General features: G+C 37.1%; 1 protein-coding gene and 1 long non-coding RNA gene across 4 annotated transcripts in view; one reads left to right on the plus strand and one right to left on the minus strand.

The window, feature by feature from the left end:
* The window catches only part of TARS3 (threonyl-tRNA synthetase 3), a 73,139-nt gene that overhangs the window by 31,055 nt on the left and 28,397 nt on the right, over positions 1–13,687 (plus strand). For both annotated transcript variants that reach the window (XM_025437393.3, XM_025437394.3), the window contains exons 11-12: positions 7,240–7,406; positions 9,179–9,341. In XM_025437393.3, the coding sequence (XP_025293178.1) occupies positions 7,240–7,406; positions 9,179–9,341 (330 nt within the window). The remainder of the gene's footprint in view (positions 1–7,239; positions 7,407–9,178; positions 9,342–13,687) is intronic.
* LOC118354238 (uncharacterized) lies at positions 255–12,424 on the minus strand. 2 transcript variants are annotated; one of them, XR_007409789.1, is made up of 5 exons: positions 12,289–12,424; positions 6,310–6,379; positions 4,479–4,784; positions 3,200–3,311; positions 255–3,104 (listed from the first exon to the last, which is right to left on the minus strand). It is a non-coding gene; the product is annotated as an uncharacterized LOC118354238 (long non-coding RNA). The 2 variants fall into 2 exon arrangements; XR_004814357.2 differs by having other exon boundaries at positions 255–3,311.

Consider the following 13,687-nt stretch of genomic DNA (forward strand, 5'->3'; position numbering starts at 1 on the left):
CTACATGTCCACTAGAATGGCCCCCCACCCATACATACTCCAGGACAAAAAACAAACAAACAAACAAAAACCAAACAAACCCAAAAACCCCACCTCCACAACAACAACCAATACAATCTGAAAACACTAGAGGTTATCAAGAATGTGGAGAAATTCTAACTTCCCTTGCAGGTAGGAATGCAAAATGGTATTACTACCTTATAAAACAGTTTGGCAGTTTCTTACACAGTTAAACATCTGCTTACCATGTGACCTATCCCATTCCTGGTTATTTACCCAAGGAAAATAAAAACAATACAGACTTGTATTTGAATGTCCACAGAAACTTTATTTATAATAGCAAAAAACTAGAAACAAGCCAGATTCTCATTATCTTGTGAAAGGATAAATGTAGTGTGGTATGTCCATACAATGGAATACTCCTCAGCAATAAAAAGGAACAGAGAACTGATGCATGCAATGAGAAGAATGAATCTCACAAGCTTTATGCTAAGCCAAAGAAGTCACAGACACATGTGGTATGACTCCATTATGTGAAATTTTAGATATGGCAAAGGAAAGATGATTAGGATCCTGGGGCTGAGAACAGAGGTTGACTACAGAGGGTCAGGAGGGAACTTTTTGATGTGAAAGAAATATTCTACATCTGGTTTTTAAAAAAGACTTAGAGAGTGGGACACTCCTGGGTGGCTCAGCAGTTTAGAGCCTGCCTTCAGCCCAGGGCGTGATCCTGGAGTCCGGGGATCAAGTCCCACATTGGGCTCCCTGCATGGAGCCAGCTTCTCTCTCTGCCTGTGTCTCTGCCTCTTTCTCTCTGTCTCTCTGTGTCTCTCATGAATAAATAAATAAAAAATCTTTAAAAAATGAATTAAAAAGACTTAGAGAGAGAGAGAGCAGGGGGAGGGTCGGGGAAGAGAATCTTAAGCAAGGCTCCATGTACAGCACAGAGCCTGCCTCGGGGCTCAGTACCATGACCCTGAGATCATGACCTGAGCTGAAACCAAGAGTTGGATGCCTAACCAACTGAGCCACCCAGATGCCCCTGAACTATTCTATGTGTTGATTGTTTTGAGATTACATGACTGTATACATCTGTCAAAAGTCATTAAGAGTTATGTACTCAAAATTGGTGAATTTTATTGCATATAAATTGTACCTTAATAAAGCTATTTTGTAATAAAATATATGTAACATAACATTTACTATTTCAGTCATTTTAATCATACAGTTGAGTTGCATTAAGTACCTTTATATTGTTGTGCAGTCATCATCACCACTCTCCATCTCCAGAATTCTTCTCATCTTGCAGAACCCAAACTCCCAGGACCTTTTCATCATTGCATAATGAATCTCTGCACCTCTTAAGTAATGACTCTCCATTCTCATCTCCCCCAGCCTCTGATAACTACCATTTTACTTCCTGTCTCTGTGAATTTGACTATTTTAGGTAACTTGCATAAGTGGAATCATACAGTACTTGACCTTTTAAAGCTAATTTTTAAAAGTCTACTTTGATATTAACATTGGCAAAACTGCTTTCTTATATAAGTGACTGCATGATATATATCATTCTGTCCTTTTATTACCTGCTTATTTCTGTTTGTATATTGAATGTACATTTCTTGAAAGTTAGAACATGGTTGGGTCTTACTTTTTGTTCAGTCTGATCATTTGTGTCTTTTTTTTCTGTGCCCCATCCTGTGTATCTTATGGTCCAGAAGAGAGAGATTTTTTTCTGTTACTCACCAGGCAGCAAAAGATGTACACATAGAGCAGATTCTCAGTCACATCAGGGCCACCTCAAGGGCTGTTGGCTTTGTGCCAGGTCCAAAAGCAGTCAGTTGTGGCCAGAGTGGTAGGGTAGATGGTACCAAGCATAGTGGCCTCTGCAGGAACAGTCCATTTTGTGGGGCCATTTTGCTCAGAAATAGAACTTCTGCCTTTCTGTGGAAGGGCATGCAGGAGGGAATGTTGTTCCCACTAAGAAGGAAATTCCAGAGTTTCTGAGTTTTTGATTCTGGGGTGAGATGACCTCCACTTCTATTTAAGTGAAGGTGAGTGAACTTTTGGATGTATAGGTTACTGACTGTATGGATAACTGATAGTAAATAAATAGAGACATCTTATTGATACTCTACTGGAAACTCTTCCCTCCCCCCAGAATTCTGCAGTGTGTCTATCACCTGGTTCTTTTCCTTTATTACTTCCCTTAAATTTTTTCATTTAAAAATTCCATACAGTAAAATTCATTCCTTTCAACAAATGTGCAGAACTGTGTTATCACCAGAACAACCAAGATGTAGAACAATTTCATTATCCAAGAAATTTCCATCATGCTACCGTTTTAGATGCAAACTCTTTCTTGCTTAATTGTAGGTAACTATTGATTGATTCTCCATCCCTAAAATTTTACCATATAAACAGAATTATCACTGTATATAACCTTTTGAAACTAGTTTCTTTCCTTCAGCATAATACCCTTGAGATCCATCTAAGTGGAGTATATGAGTGGTTTGCTTCTTTTACTACTGAGCGATATTCTATCATATGGACATAGCACAGACTGTTTATTCCCTAACTCAGGGACATTGGCATTGTTTCCAGTTTTAAAAAATTACAAATAAATCTACTTTAAATATTTATGTACAGGTTTTTGTATGAATATAGGTTTTTATTTTACTTGAGTGAGTACATAGGAGTGTGATTTCAGGGTCATATGGTAAATTTATATTTATCTTTACAAGAAAAACATGGAGTAGAAAGGAGTGGCTCCTCTTGTTTTATTCTAATAACCCACTTGGAGAACTTGTGCTTTTTGTTCCCACAACCTTGGATTCAGTGGATTTCCAAACTAAACTTATCTTTGCAGACATGTAAGGTATCAAAACATTTAGTATGTGTGCAGAAAGAGTCCTGGCAGTGCACTCAAAGGGTTTAACTGTAGATAGTCTAGAGAAGAAAATATTTACAGAGATGTGGGTCCAGTTGAGATACTGAGAAGGGGTTGTAGAGCACACAGAGATTACCAACAGCTAGACTTACCTTCCATCCCTAGGCCCAAAACCAGCAAGGAGAGAGAATAGTGTTCCAGAATCTAGAGAGAGCTTGAAGCCATGGAAGAGAGACTATAATTAGAGATCACAGCCAGAGTCAGAATCACCCAAGGCAAGGAAGAAGTGAGAAAGGAGGGAGTAAATACCTTAACTGCTTTCTTCTTCCATCTTCTGAATCCTTTTGGAACCTCCGATTTGTCAAACCCAAATAGGAATCAGAAGGCAAGTAAGCCTTGTGATGTAGTCCATAGATGTCAGCTTTTGGGAACACAGAATAGGGCAGATAAGGGACAAGTTAGCTGAGTATGGGGTGGCTCAGGGAGTGGCAAATGGAGAGGAACTAGCACAACACACCCCTTTTGCTACTCAGTGTCTTTTTTTTTTTTTAAGTAGGCTCCAAGTAGGTAGATCCCAACATGGGGCTTGAACTCATGACTCTGGAACAAGGCCTGAGCTGATGAGCCACCTAGGCCCCCTTTGGTGTCCATTTTTGTCCTTTGCTTGGATGAAGGCATTTATTTCCTCACCCAAAGTTCCACTAGGCAATGTATTATCATTGATATCAGTTCAGTCTTGGCAAAAATTTAAATTGTGACATTAGCCACCATCAGTGCTTTTCATGTAAGTTTTTAGGGAAAAGAAATAATTAGGTGTAATGGTTCCATCCTGAGCCTCTATAAATGGACACAAGGGCTAAATTGATAAGTCAGAGCTTATTTCTTCCACCACCCATTCCCTTTCCCCCCGTGCCACAAGCATCTCAGGTGGACAGAGTATTTTACTTGGTGAGTGCATTAGTTTCATAGGGTGCCTAACAAAGCACCATAACCAAGTGGTTTAAAACAAGAGGAACATATTGTCTTGAAGTTCTTCAGGCCAGATGTGTAAATTAAGGTGTCGGTGAACTGTGCTCCCTCTGAACCTGTGGGGGAGTCCTTTCCCCACTCTTCCCAGCTAGTGTTGGTTTGTCAGCCATTGTTGGTGTCGCTCAGCTTGTTGGTGTGTCACAGCAGTCCTCTGACCTCACACAGCCTTCTTCCTGCATGTCTTTGCATTGTCTTCCTGTGTATGTGTCTGTCTGTGTCCAAATTCCCCATTTTTATAATAACACCAGTCAAACTGGATTAAAGCCCACTCTAATGATCAAATCTTAATGTGTTCACCTCTGTAAAGGCCCTATTTCCCAAAAAGGCCATACTCTAAGGTTAGGACTTCAAGGGTTAGGACTTCAACATGTCTTCTTTAAGGGACACCATACAACCCATAACAGTGGATGACTTAAATAGGATCTTTAAGCTTCCCATAGGATCCAAACTCTTAGTGATCCTCTCGTTATTAGGTTACCAGGGTTTCCCCACTGACCATCATTGTTGGATATGGAAATACTTAAGGCTCTGTACTGATTCCAGACATAGTCCTCCTTACTCCTTGTATAACAGCAGCACCGTCATCTCTAGTAATTGGGGTCAGTCTTCCTGGTCAGAAGAGCAAGTCATTCTCTGCCTGTTGGTTCAGTACCATAGGAGCTCCAGATGTCCAGGGTCAGGCTCAGCTCCCAACAGAAGTGTGTCTGGGATTTTTGGTGAAAGCATTCTTTCCTTGGGCACCAAGGCACATTACTGAGGGATTCCAAAACTTTAGGGATAAAGAAAAATCCTAAGTCTCTGGAGAGAGAGAAAGCCATAGACACAGGACTGGGTATCAATATGCAATGACATTTTCAATGGAACACTAAAAAACAGAAGACAGGAACAATGCGTTAAAAATGTGAAGCCTAGAAATCTATACCCAGCTAAAGTAGACTTGCTTCTGGAATTCTCCCATTTAGTTTCAGCTTCCCTAGGTCTGCCAAGGTGATTGTTCATATACTTTATAGACTTTAAACTATATAGCTTTCATTTCCCCTCCTATTCCTTTGGCCTTGTAGATTTTTGATTTTATAAAAATTCTTTTATTTGAGTATGGTTTTGGGAAGGAGCTGTTTAAATGTAATTGCTTAGTTTTTGTAATGAAAAATTACTGAAAAATACTTCTCTGTGACACTGATATTTTGGAGTCAGATAACCACATCACTAAGTGCAGGTCAAGTTCAGTACCTTCCATAGCCTGAAACTAGTATTTCAGAGATGAAATGCAATCTTTTTTTTTTTTTTTTAAGATTTTATTTATTTATTCATGAGAGACACACAGAGAGAGGCAGAGACACAGGCAGAGGCAGAAGCAGGCTCCATGCAGGGAGCCTGATGTGGGACTTGATCCCGGGACTCCAGGATCACACCCTGGGCCAAAGGCACGCGCTAAACTGTTGAGCCACCCAGGGGTCCCCGAAATGCAATCTTTAATCTTCAGAATAAGCTATCAGTATTTCTTCAGGAGAGCAGACTGAGCTGGAGACTACTCAACCACCATGACTTTATTCTTTGTGAGCACTTGATATTCTTTACTCTTTAGAGAAATAAATTGATGAAATAGCGTGAGATATATTTTCCCTCAACTTTTTCTTTTGAAAAGTTCAAAGCTACAGAAAGTTAGAGTACAATACAGTAAACATCCTTGTATCTTTCATCTAGATTCATCAATTTTAACATCTTGCCAATTTGCTTCATCTTTCCTTATCTCTCTCTCATGTGTATGTGTATGTATAAGAAAGACAAAACATTATATATGTATTACATATGTATAACATAAAGATAAGGCAGTGTAGTTGATAGTAATAGTTGGTTTTTGCTAAACTGCACAAAGTAAGCTATAAACATAATGACATTTCCTGTCATAGGGCATACTTTAAAATCATTCCCAAACATATGAATTGCTAGCATGATTAGCAGTTGTACCCAGAGTGGATTAAAAGTCCATTGATGAGATGCCTGGGTGGCTCAGCAGTTAGGTGTCTGCTTTCTGCCGAGGGCGTGATCCCGGAGTGCCGGGATCGAGTCCCACATGGGGCTCCCTGTGTGGGGCCCACTTCTCTCTCTGCCTGTGTCTTTCTTTATGTCTTTCATGAATAAGTTAATAAAATCTTTTTTTAAAAAAGTCCATTGATTATTATCTCCTGAGCCAAGCGTTAAAATAGTCTGTTGTCAAAAGAAACAACCAAAGACACAAAAAATTCTTCAATTTTTGGGACCTTGCTTAATCTGAATATATAGAGACATCTGACATAGCCACAGGATAATAACTGCCATTTGTAATGACCTATAATTTTGTTAAAACTTTCTAATTTAGTAAAAGTAAAGGACAGGTAAATTTAGCTTACTAAATGGCTGAGACCCAGCTATCCACAATTGGACTGACAAGATGCTTTGCTGAAGAGTAACAATGGCATCCTGTTAAGTGGTATAAAACAAGTGGTGTTAGTAATTTTAAAATATTATGCTTTATACTTTTTTAATTGTAATAAATATATTTTTTACATCATTAAAATATGCTGCTCCAGATTTGCGCCATATATCCCTTAAGTGATTAACAAATGGTGGGAACCGAAGAAACCAGCAACAAAGATTATCTGATTGATATCTTGAAGAAAACAAAAAGTTTAAATAAAATAAGGATTTTGATTGAAAATCTTCCCTTCCTGAGTGTTGAAATAGGGAAGCTGTTAATAGATGGAGGAGAGAGAGAAGCCAGCTCATGACTTTATAGATATCAACTACTTAATGTGTTATAAATTAAAATTCTCAGCTTCATTTCTGTTTAGAACTAAATAAATCAAAACTAAATTATCATGCAGTATAACATTCAGGCTTATTAAGTTATAAAACTGTTCTACATCTTAAGTAACATAAAAATAACCGGTTGTTTATCTAGAACATAGAAGGCTTTTAGGATTTGTAGTTATAGAAAGTTTATATATACATAGTATATAGATATATATACAATATATGTGATGATATGTGTAATTTGTATAATTTTATATAATTTTGATTAATTTTCAAAGAATTAACAGATTTTGTAACATATACTATTGTATAGTATAAAATAAAGGTACTTAATGTGAACATTGTACTGAGGGTACATCAATCTTTCTTTCATGATCCAGAAAGTTCTACACCTAAAACTGAGGATACCTTAACCACGAATTAATATAAGATGTAATCCTAAATTAAATATTCGTTCCTAGTGTTACTTTGCATGGAATTGTGATCTGTTGTGCCACATTTTAACATTAAGTGTGTTTATCTTGAAGGAGGAGTATCACCGACGTAACTTCACAGAAGTGCTCTCTCCCAACATGTTCAACAGCAAACTCTGGGAAACCTCAGGCCACTGGCAGCATTACAGCGAGAACATGTTTACCTTTGATATTGAAAAGGATACTTTTGCTCTTAAGCCCATGAACTGCCCAGGGCACTGGTGAGTATTAAAAGTGAAGCAAGTCTTTGCATAAGAGCACATAGCACACCTCATCACCGTTAGCTTTTAATATTACTTTTTTGCCTTTTTGGAGTTAGGAGATTCCTTAAATCTGAGGAGTGGTGGCTACCAATCATCTTTACTAAGTTATTTCATTCTGGAAAATGCATTTACACTCCAAGATGTAATTGATCTTTGGCAGGTATGGAATGTTAGCTGGAAGTCATTTAGTTTTTGTGCCTCTTAGAGATAGAATTATGTATCAATTTTATAAATTATTGTATATATTCTTGTAATAGTAATACACTTCAAATATACAGATTACACAACATTTAGTTCTTGTATACTGTTTGGGTTGATTAAAACAAGACCAATGCAGTCATAATCAATGGATTGTTGGATATCATTGATTCTAAGATACCTTCCCATCCACTCCCCAACATTTCAACATCCGTGAAATTAGGATGCATCATATAAATGGAGACATCTTAGCATTATGTCATAACTTAATGGTTATTTTCCTTTCTAGTGGTACATAAAATAGTGATGCATATTACAATATTGCCTTAGATTCTATGAAAGAATGTAATTATCCTAAAGCTAGTATGCAAATTCAACCTTGTAAGACAAGCATATATCATAATAGGGTGTGAACAAACATGAGCCTCCCCAAAAAATATCCCAACTGTTGCTTTGTATCATAGTTGTATTACTATTATAATAGTAATACAACTATTGTAAACTATTATATACATAGTTTCAAGTTGGCCTTAGAAGGTAACTATGAAACCTCAAAACCAACTGAAGAAAAGTCTTTGCCCTTTTCAGTAAAGACTAAAAGAAGTTCAACTTTATGATGACAGCATGTAAAAAATACATATTTACCTTTAATTTTGTGAAAACTGGTGTGTAAATAATATATTTGCTCTCTTTTTAAACAGAAGTTGAAAGCTAACCTAGTGCCTTGCATTCTTTAAAACACTGTTAACTTTTTAACTCAGTTTCCTGTTAGGTACCATTTGAAGCTATAGCCTATGATTTCAACTATAAGTAAGCCTGAATGAAAGTAGGGAATGAAATTTTGATTTTCATACCTTGGAATAAGGGAGTAAGATCACAGTGGCTTAGTGGTGATGGGGTGAGAGACAGAAGTGGTTGTTTTTTTTTCTGTTGGTGTTTTTGTTTTGTTTTTTGGTTTGTTTTTTTTGCAGAAGAGAGGTCTTTTGTTCAACAGGAAACAATTGTTGAGTGCTTATGGTGCTTGGTGCTACAAATGCAAAGATTATTAAGACACAGTCCATTTCCTCAGGGAGCTCATGAGCAGAGTGGGACAGGAGCAGCTAGGTAGACAATCAGTAAGTTCAGTGTCAAAATAGTGGCTTGTTCCAGGTGACCTCAGAGCCTGAGGAGAGAATGCCTAGCCCTGTCTGGGGGAAGTGTCCAGAAGGGCTTCACTTAAGAAGTAGCTTTTGAAATGAATTGTACACAGTAAGTGGAAATTCATGGGTGAATGAGAATAGGGAACAGAATTTCTGGAAGAGATGACCGGGATCTTTCTATTGTGACCTGAGCTGAAATCAAGAGTTGAATGCTTACCCAACTGAACTACTCAGGTGCCCCTGAGGAATTTTTTTTTTTTAAACTGGTGATCTAAGAACTAGGATAAGGTGGTTTACAGATCTTGGGGCTTAACTGTAACTTATTAATATTTAGGTAATTACTTAATCTTTTCTATGCTAAGTGAAAGCTGTGTGTTGTTGCATCTTTTCTAGTCTAATGTTTGCTCATCGTCCACGATCATGGAGGGAAATGCCTGTCAGATTGGCTGATTTTGGAGTTCTTCATAGGAATGAATTATCAGGAACTTTAAGTGGCTTGACTCGAGTTAGGCGCTTCCAGCAGGATGATGCCCACATCTTCTGCACAGTAGAGCAGGTAAACAGTAATACAGGGTGAAGCATGGTTAACAGTGTATTGACTTGGACACATCTCTTAGTTTCCGAGTCACCATAAAATAAGATGTCTGGTCTCATCTCTAAGGTCTCCTTCAGCTCTAACATTTTTGATCCTCTAATTTGGTAATAGATCAGTAATTTCTTGTCATGAAATTTATTATTTTTTCTACCAAGTTTCATCTAGTTTTATTAACTTAAAGACATTAAGTGGAATATTTTAAGGGATTTAAGAATTTTGGTTTTGTTTGTTTTTCAAAATTGCCTAGAAGCGAGAGTTTACTTGTTCAGATTTTCATGTCAATTCAAATAAAAATTGCCATGAAAGAGCCCACTATCAAATGATTTGACCTGACATTCATAGAATACTTCAACCAATAACAGCAGAGTACACATTCTTTGAAAGTGCACACAGAACATTTACCAAAGTAGACCATATTCTGGGACTAAAAGAATTCTCAGTAAATTTAAGGAGATTCAATTCATACAAAATACATTCTCTGGCTGCAGTGAAATTAAAGTAGGAATCCGTAACAGCTTTCTGGAAAATCCCCAAATATTTGAAAAGTAAATAATCCATGGATCAAAGAAGAAATCAAAGAGGAACTTAGAAAATGTTATAAATTAAATGAAATGAAGGGAAATACAATACATCAAAGTACCATTTAAAATGGTACTTAAAATTTTTTTTTTTAAATAAGATAAAATAAAATGGTACTTACAGGGACATTTTGTAGCACTAAATGCCTATATCAAAAAAGAATGTTTTCACATCAGTAACCTCAGCTTCCACTTAATAGACTAGAAAAAATATCAAATTATGTCAGAAATAAGCAAAAGAAAGAAAATAACAGCAGAAATCATGAAATAGAAAAAAATAAAAGTACAAACTTTCAGTAAAAAGTCTAGTTTTACTTTGAGTAAAAAGATCAATAAAATTTATAAACCTTTAGACTGATCAGAAAAAAAGAGAAGATACAAATTAAAAATACTAGAAATGAGAGACATGACATTACTTCAGACTCTATAAATAGCAAAAGAATACTAAGGCAATATTATGAACAATTTTATTCCAGTAAATTTGACAACTTTGATAAAATGGACAAGTTCTTTGAAAGACAAACTACCAAACTCTACTTAAGAGTAAATAGATAATTTGAGTAGCCCTTTGTCTGTAAACGAAATTGAATTGGTAGTGAACAGCCTTTGCACAAAGAAAACTCCAAGCCATGATAGAATCCCTGGTAAATTCTACCAAGCATTGAAAGAAAAAAATAATACCAATTCTTCATATCTTTGCCAGGCATTAACAAGGACCTCCAGAGTGTCAGTGGAGACCATGTGGGCTTAGGCTTCCACCCTTATCTGGCAGTAACAAGATGCCTCTTCCAGTCTCTGTTTGAGTGCTGTCAGAGGAGATCTACGGTGAGAGAGCACTTACTACCACCCCACAGTAATGAGGCCATGTACTCAGTGTGGTCAGTAATGGCCACATGAGGAGTAGTAACAAGATAACTCCTACCTCTCCCTGCCAACATGTTATCAGAGGAAACCTAGTGGAGAGCCAGAAATCCCACTGTCACCATTAGTAATGAGGATTCTTGCTTCGTCTTTCATGGATCACCACTGGGAAATCTAGACCATCTACTCTCACTTTGCAGTAATCAGGAAGTACTTCACCCTTCCTGTTGGAGCAGTGGTCTATGGGAGCCAGCTAAAACAGAGGTTTAAATAAAATTAAAATACTAACCAAATTTTAAATTTTATAAATCAAAAGTCACTCATCATGCCAAGAATTAGGAAAATCTCAACTTAATGAAAGGACATCTACATTAGTGTGGAGATGACAAGGATATTAGCATTATCTGACTTAGATTTTAAAGAAGCCATCATAAGTATATCTTACCAAGCAATTACAAACACACTTGAAAACAAGTGAAAAAATAGCTTCAACAAAGGAATAGAAAATCTCAAGAAAAAATAAAAGAGGGGCACCTGGGTGGCTCAATTGGTTAAGTGGCCAACTCTTGGTTTTGGCTCAGGTCATGATCTGAGGAGTCCTGGGATAGAACCCTGCACTGGGCTCTGCTGAGTGTGGAGCCTCCTTAAGGATTCTCTCCCTCTTCTCCTCTCCCTGATCTCTCTTTCTCAAATAAATAAATCTTTAAAAAAAAAAAAAGATATAAAGGAGAACCACATGGAAGTCTTAGAACTGAAAAATTTAATAACTGAAATAAAATAGTGGATGGATCATGAGTAGAATGGAGGGGACAGAGAAAAGAATCAGTGAACTTGAAGGCAACAGTAGAAATGACCCAGTTTGAACAACAAAGAGAAAAGAGACTGAAAGAAAAATGAACACAACTTCAGAGACTAGTGGGATTAAAACAAAATGTCTACTATTTATGTCACCAGAGTTCTGGAAAAAGAGGAGAATAACAGTGGAGGTGAAAAATATTCAAAGACATATGGCTAAAAACTTGCCAAACTTGGCAAAAGACATAAGCCTACAGATTTAAGAAGCTGAGAAAACTCTAAAAAGGATAAACCCAAAATAAAAAAGAAAAGTCTCAAATCAATATCTTGGCACCCACCTCAAGAACCAGAAAAAAGGGAGAGTAAAATAAACCCAATATAATAAGAAGGAAGGAAACAATAAACACCAGAGCATAAATCAATGAAACTGAAAACAGAAAAGCAATGGAAAAAATTAATGAGACAGAAACACTGGTTCTTTGAAAAGTTAACAAAATTAACAGACTTCAAGACTAACAAAGAGAAAGGTTGGGAAGACACAAATTACCAATATCAGGAATCAATAGGAGATATCACTAAAGACCTTTAAGACATCAAAAGCATAAAAAAAAAAAGACATCAAAAGCATAATAAATGAATATAGTAACTCTGCATAAATTAGTTCAGTAACTTACTTGAAAAGTACCAATTCCTTGAGAAGCAGGAACTACCATAAATCACCTGACAGGAAGTAGATCATTTGAAAAGTCCCATCACTATTAAGGAAATTGAATTTGTCATTTAAAAGCTCCCCCAAAAGAAATCTCCAGGCTCAGATTTTTTTCACTGAAGAATTCTATGGAACATTCAAAGAAGAATTAGTACCAATTCTACACACTCTGTTCTGAAATAGAATACTTCCTAGTTGATTTTATGAAGCTAGTATTGACTGATACTAAAACCAGACAGAGCTATATCCCAATATCCCACATGGATACAAATGCAAAAGTCCTTAACATAATATTAGCAAATAAAATTCAACAATATATAAAAATAATTACACGTCACTAGCAAGTGAGGTTTAGCCTTCAGAGATGTGAGGCTGATTCCATGTCAGAAAATCTGTCAATGTGGGATCCCTGGGTGGCGCAGCGGTTTGGCACCTGCCTTTGGCCCAGGGCGCGATCCTGGAGACTCAGGATCGAATCCCACATCGGGCTCCCGGTGCATGGAGCCTGCTTCTCCCTCTGACTGTGTCTCTGCCTCTCTCTCTCTCTCTCTCTCTGACTATCATAAATAAATAAAAATTAAAAAAAAAAAAAGAATATCTGTCAATGTAATCCACCATATGACACGCCCATTCGTGGGAATGTAAAATGGTATAATCACTTTCAAAAACAATTGGGCAGTTTCTTAAAAACTCAAACACATGTCTACCATATGACCCAGCCATCTTACTCCTTTTCTTTCCCCAAGAGAAGAAAAAAGCATACATCCATACAAAGACTTGAACAGAAACATTCATTGCAGCTCTATTTGAAATAGCCAAAATAGAGAAACAACCCTAATGCCCAGAAATAGGTGGATGTAAAAAAGTGACTGTGGTACATCCATACAATGGAAAACTCAGCATTAGTGAAAAGGAATGATCTATTGGCACATATAACATAATTATTTTGTCTCTCAAAATAATTATGCTGAGTGAAAAAAGCCAGACAAAAACAGAGCATGTGCTACATGATTCCACAGATTAAAAAATCTGAAAAATTCAAACTGATACGTAGTGGTAGAACACAGATCCTTGCCTTTCCCCCTATTCTTTTAAAAGGCTTTAGTTTTGCTGACCCTATTCTGTTTGCATTTAAGCATGTCCTTCTTTCCCCCCACCCTCACAACCCCTAGCTCTGATCTGACTGCACTCCCCGGGGCCTTGGTTACATCCTAGGCTCAGCTGCCAATCTCACCTGCATTTCAGCTCTCTTTCCTGAGCTCCAGATCTCAACCTGACAGGGGGCCTGATAGACCTGTCTGCCTGACAATCACAAGCATCCTCATATCTGCCATGTCTAAAATCAGCCCCTATTTCTGCCTCAT

The sequence above is a fragment of the Canis lupus genome, chromosome 3 (assembly GCF_003254725.2).
Source record: "Canis lupus dingo isolate Sandy chromosome 3, ASM325472v2, whole genome shotgun sequence".
Lineage (NCBI taxonomy): Eukaryota > Metazoa > Chordata > Mammalia > Carnivora > Canidae > Canis > Canis lupus.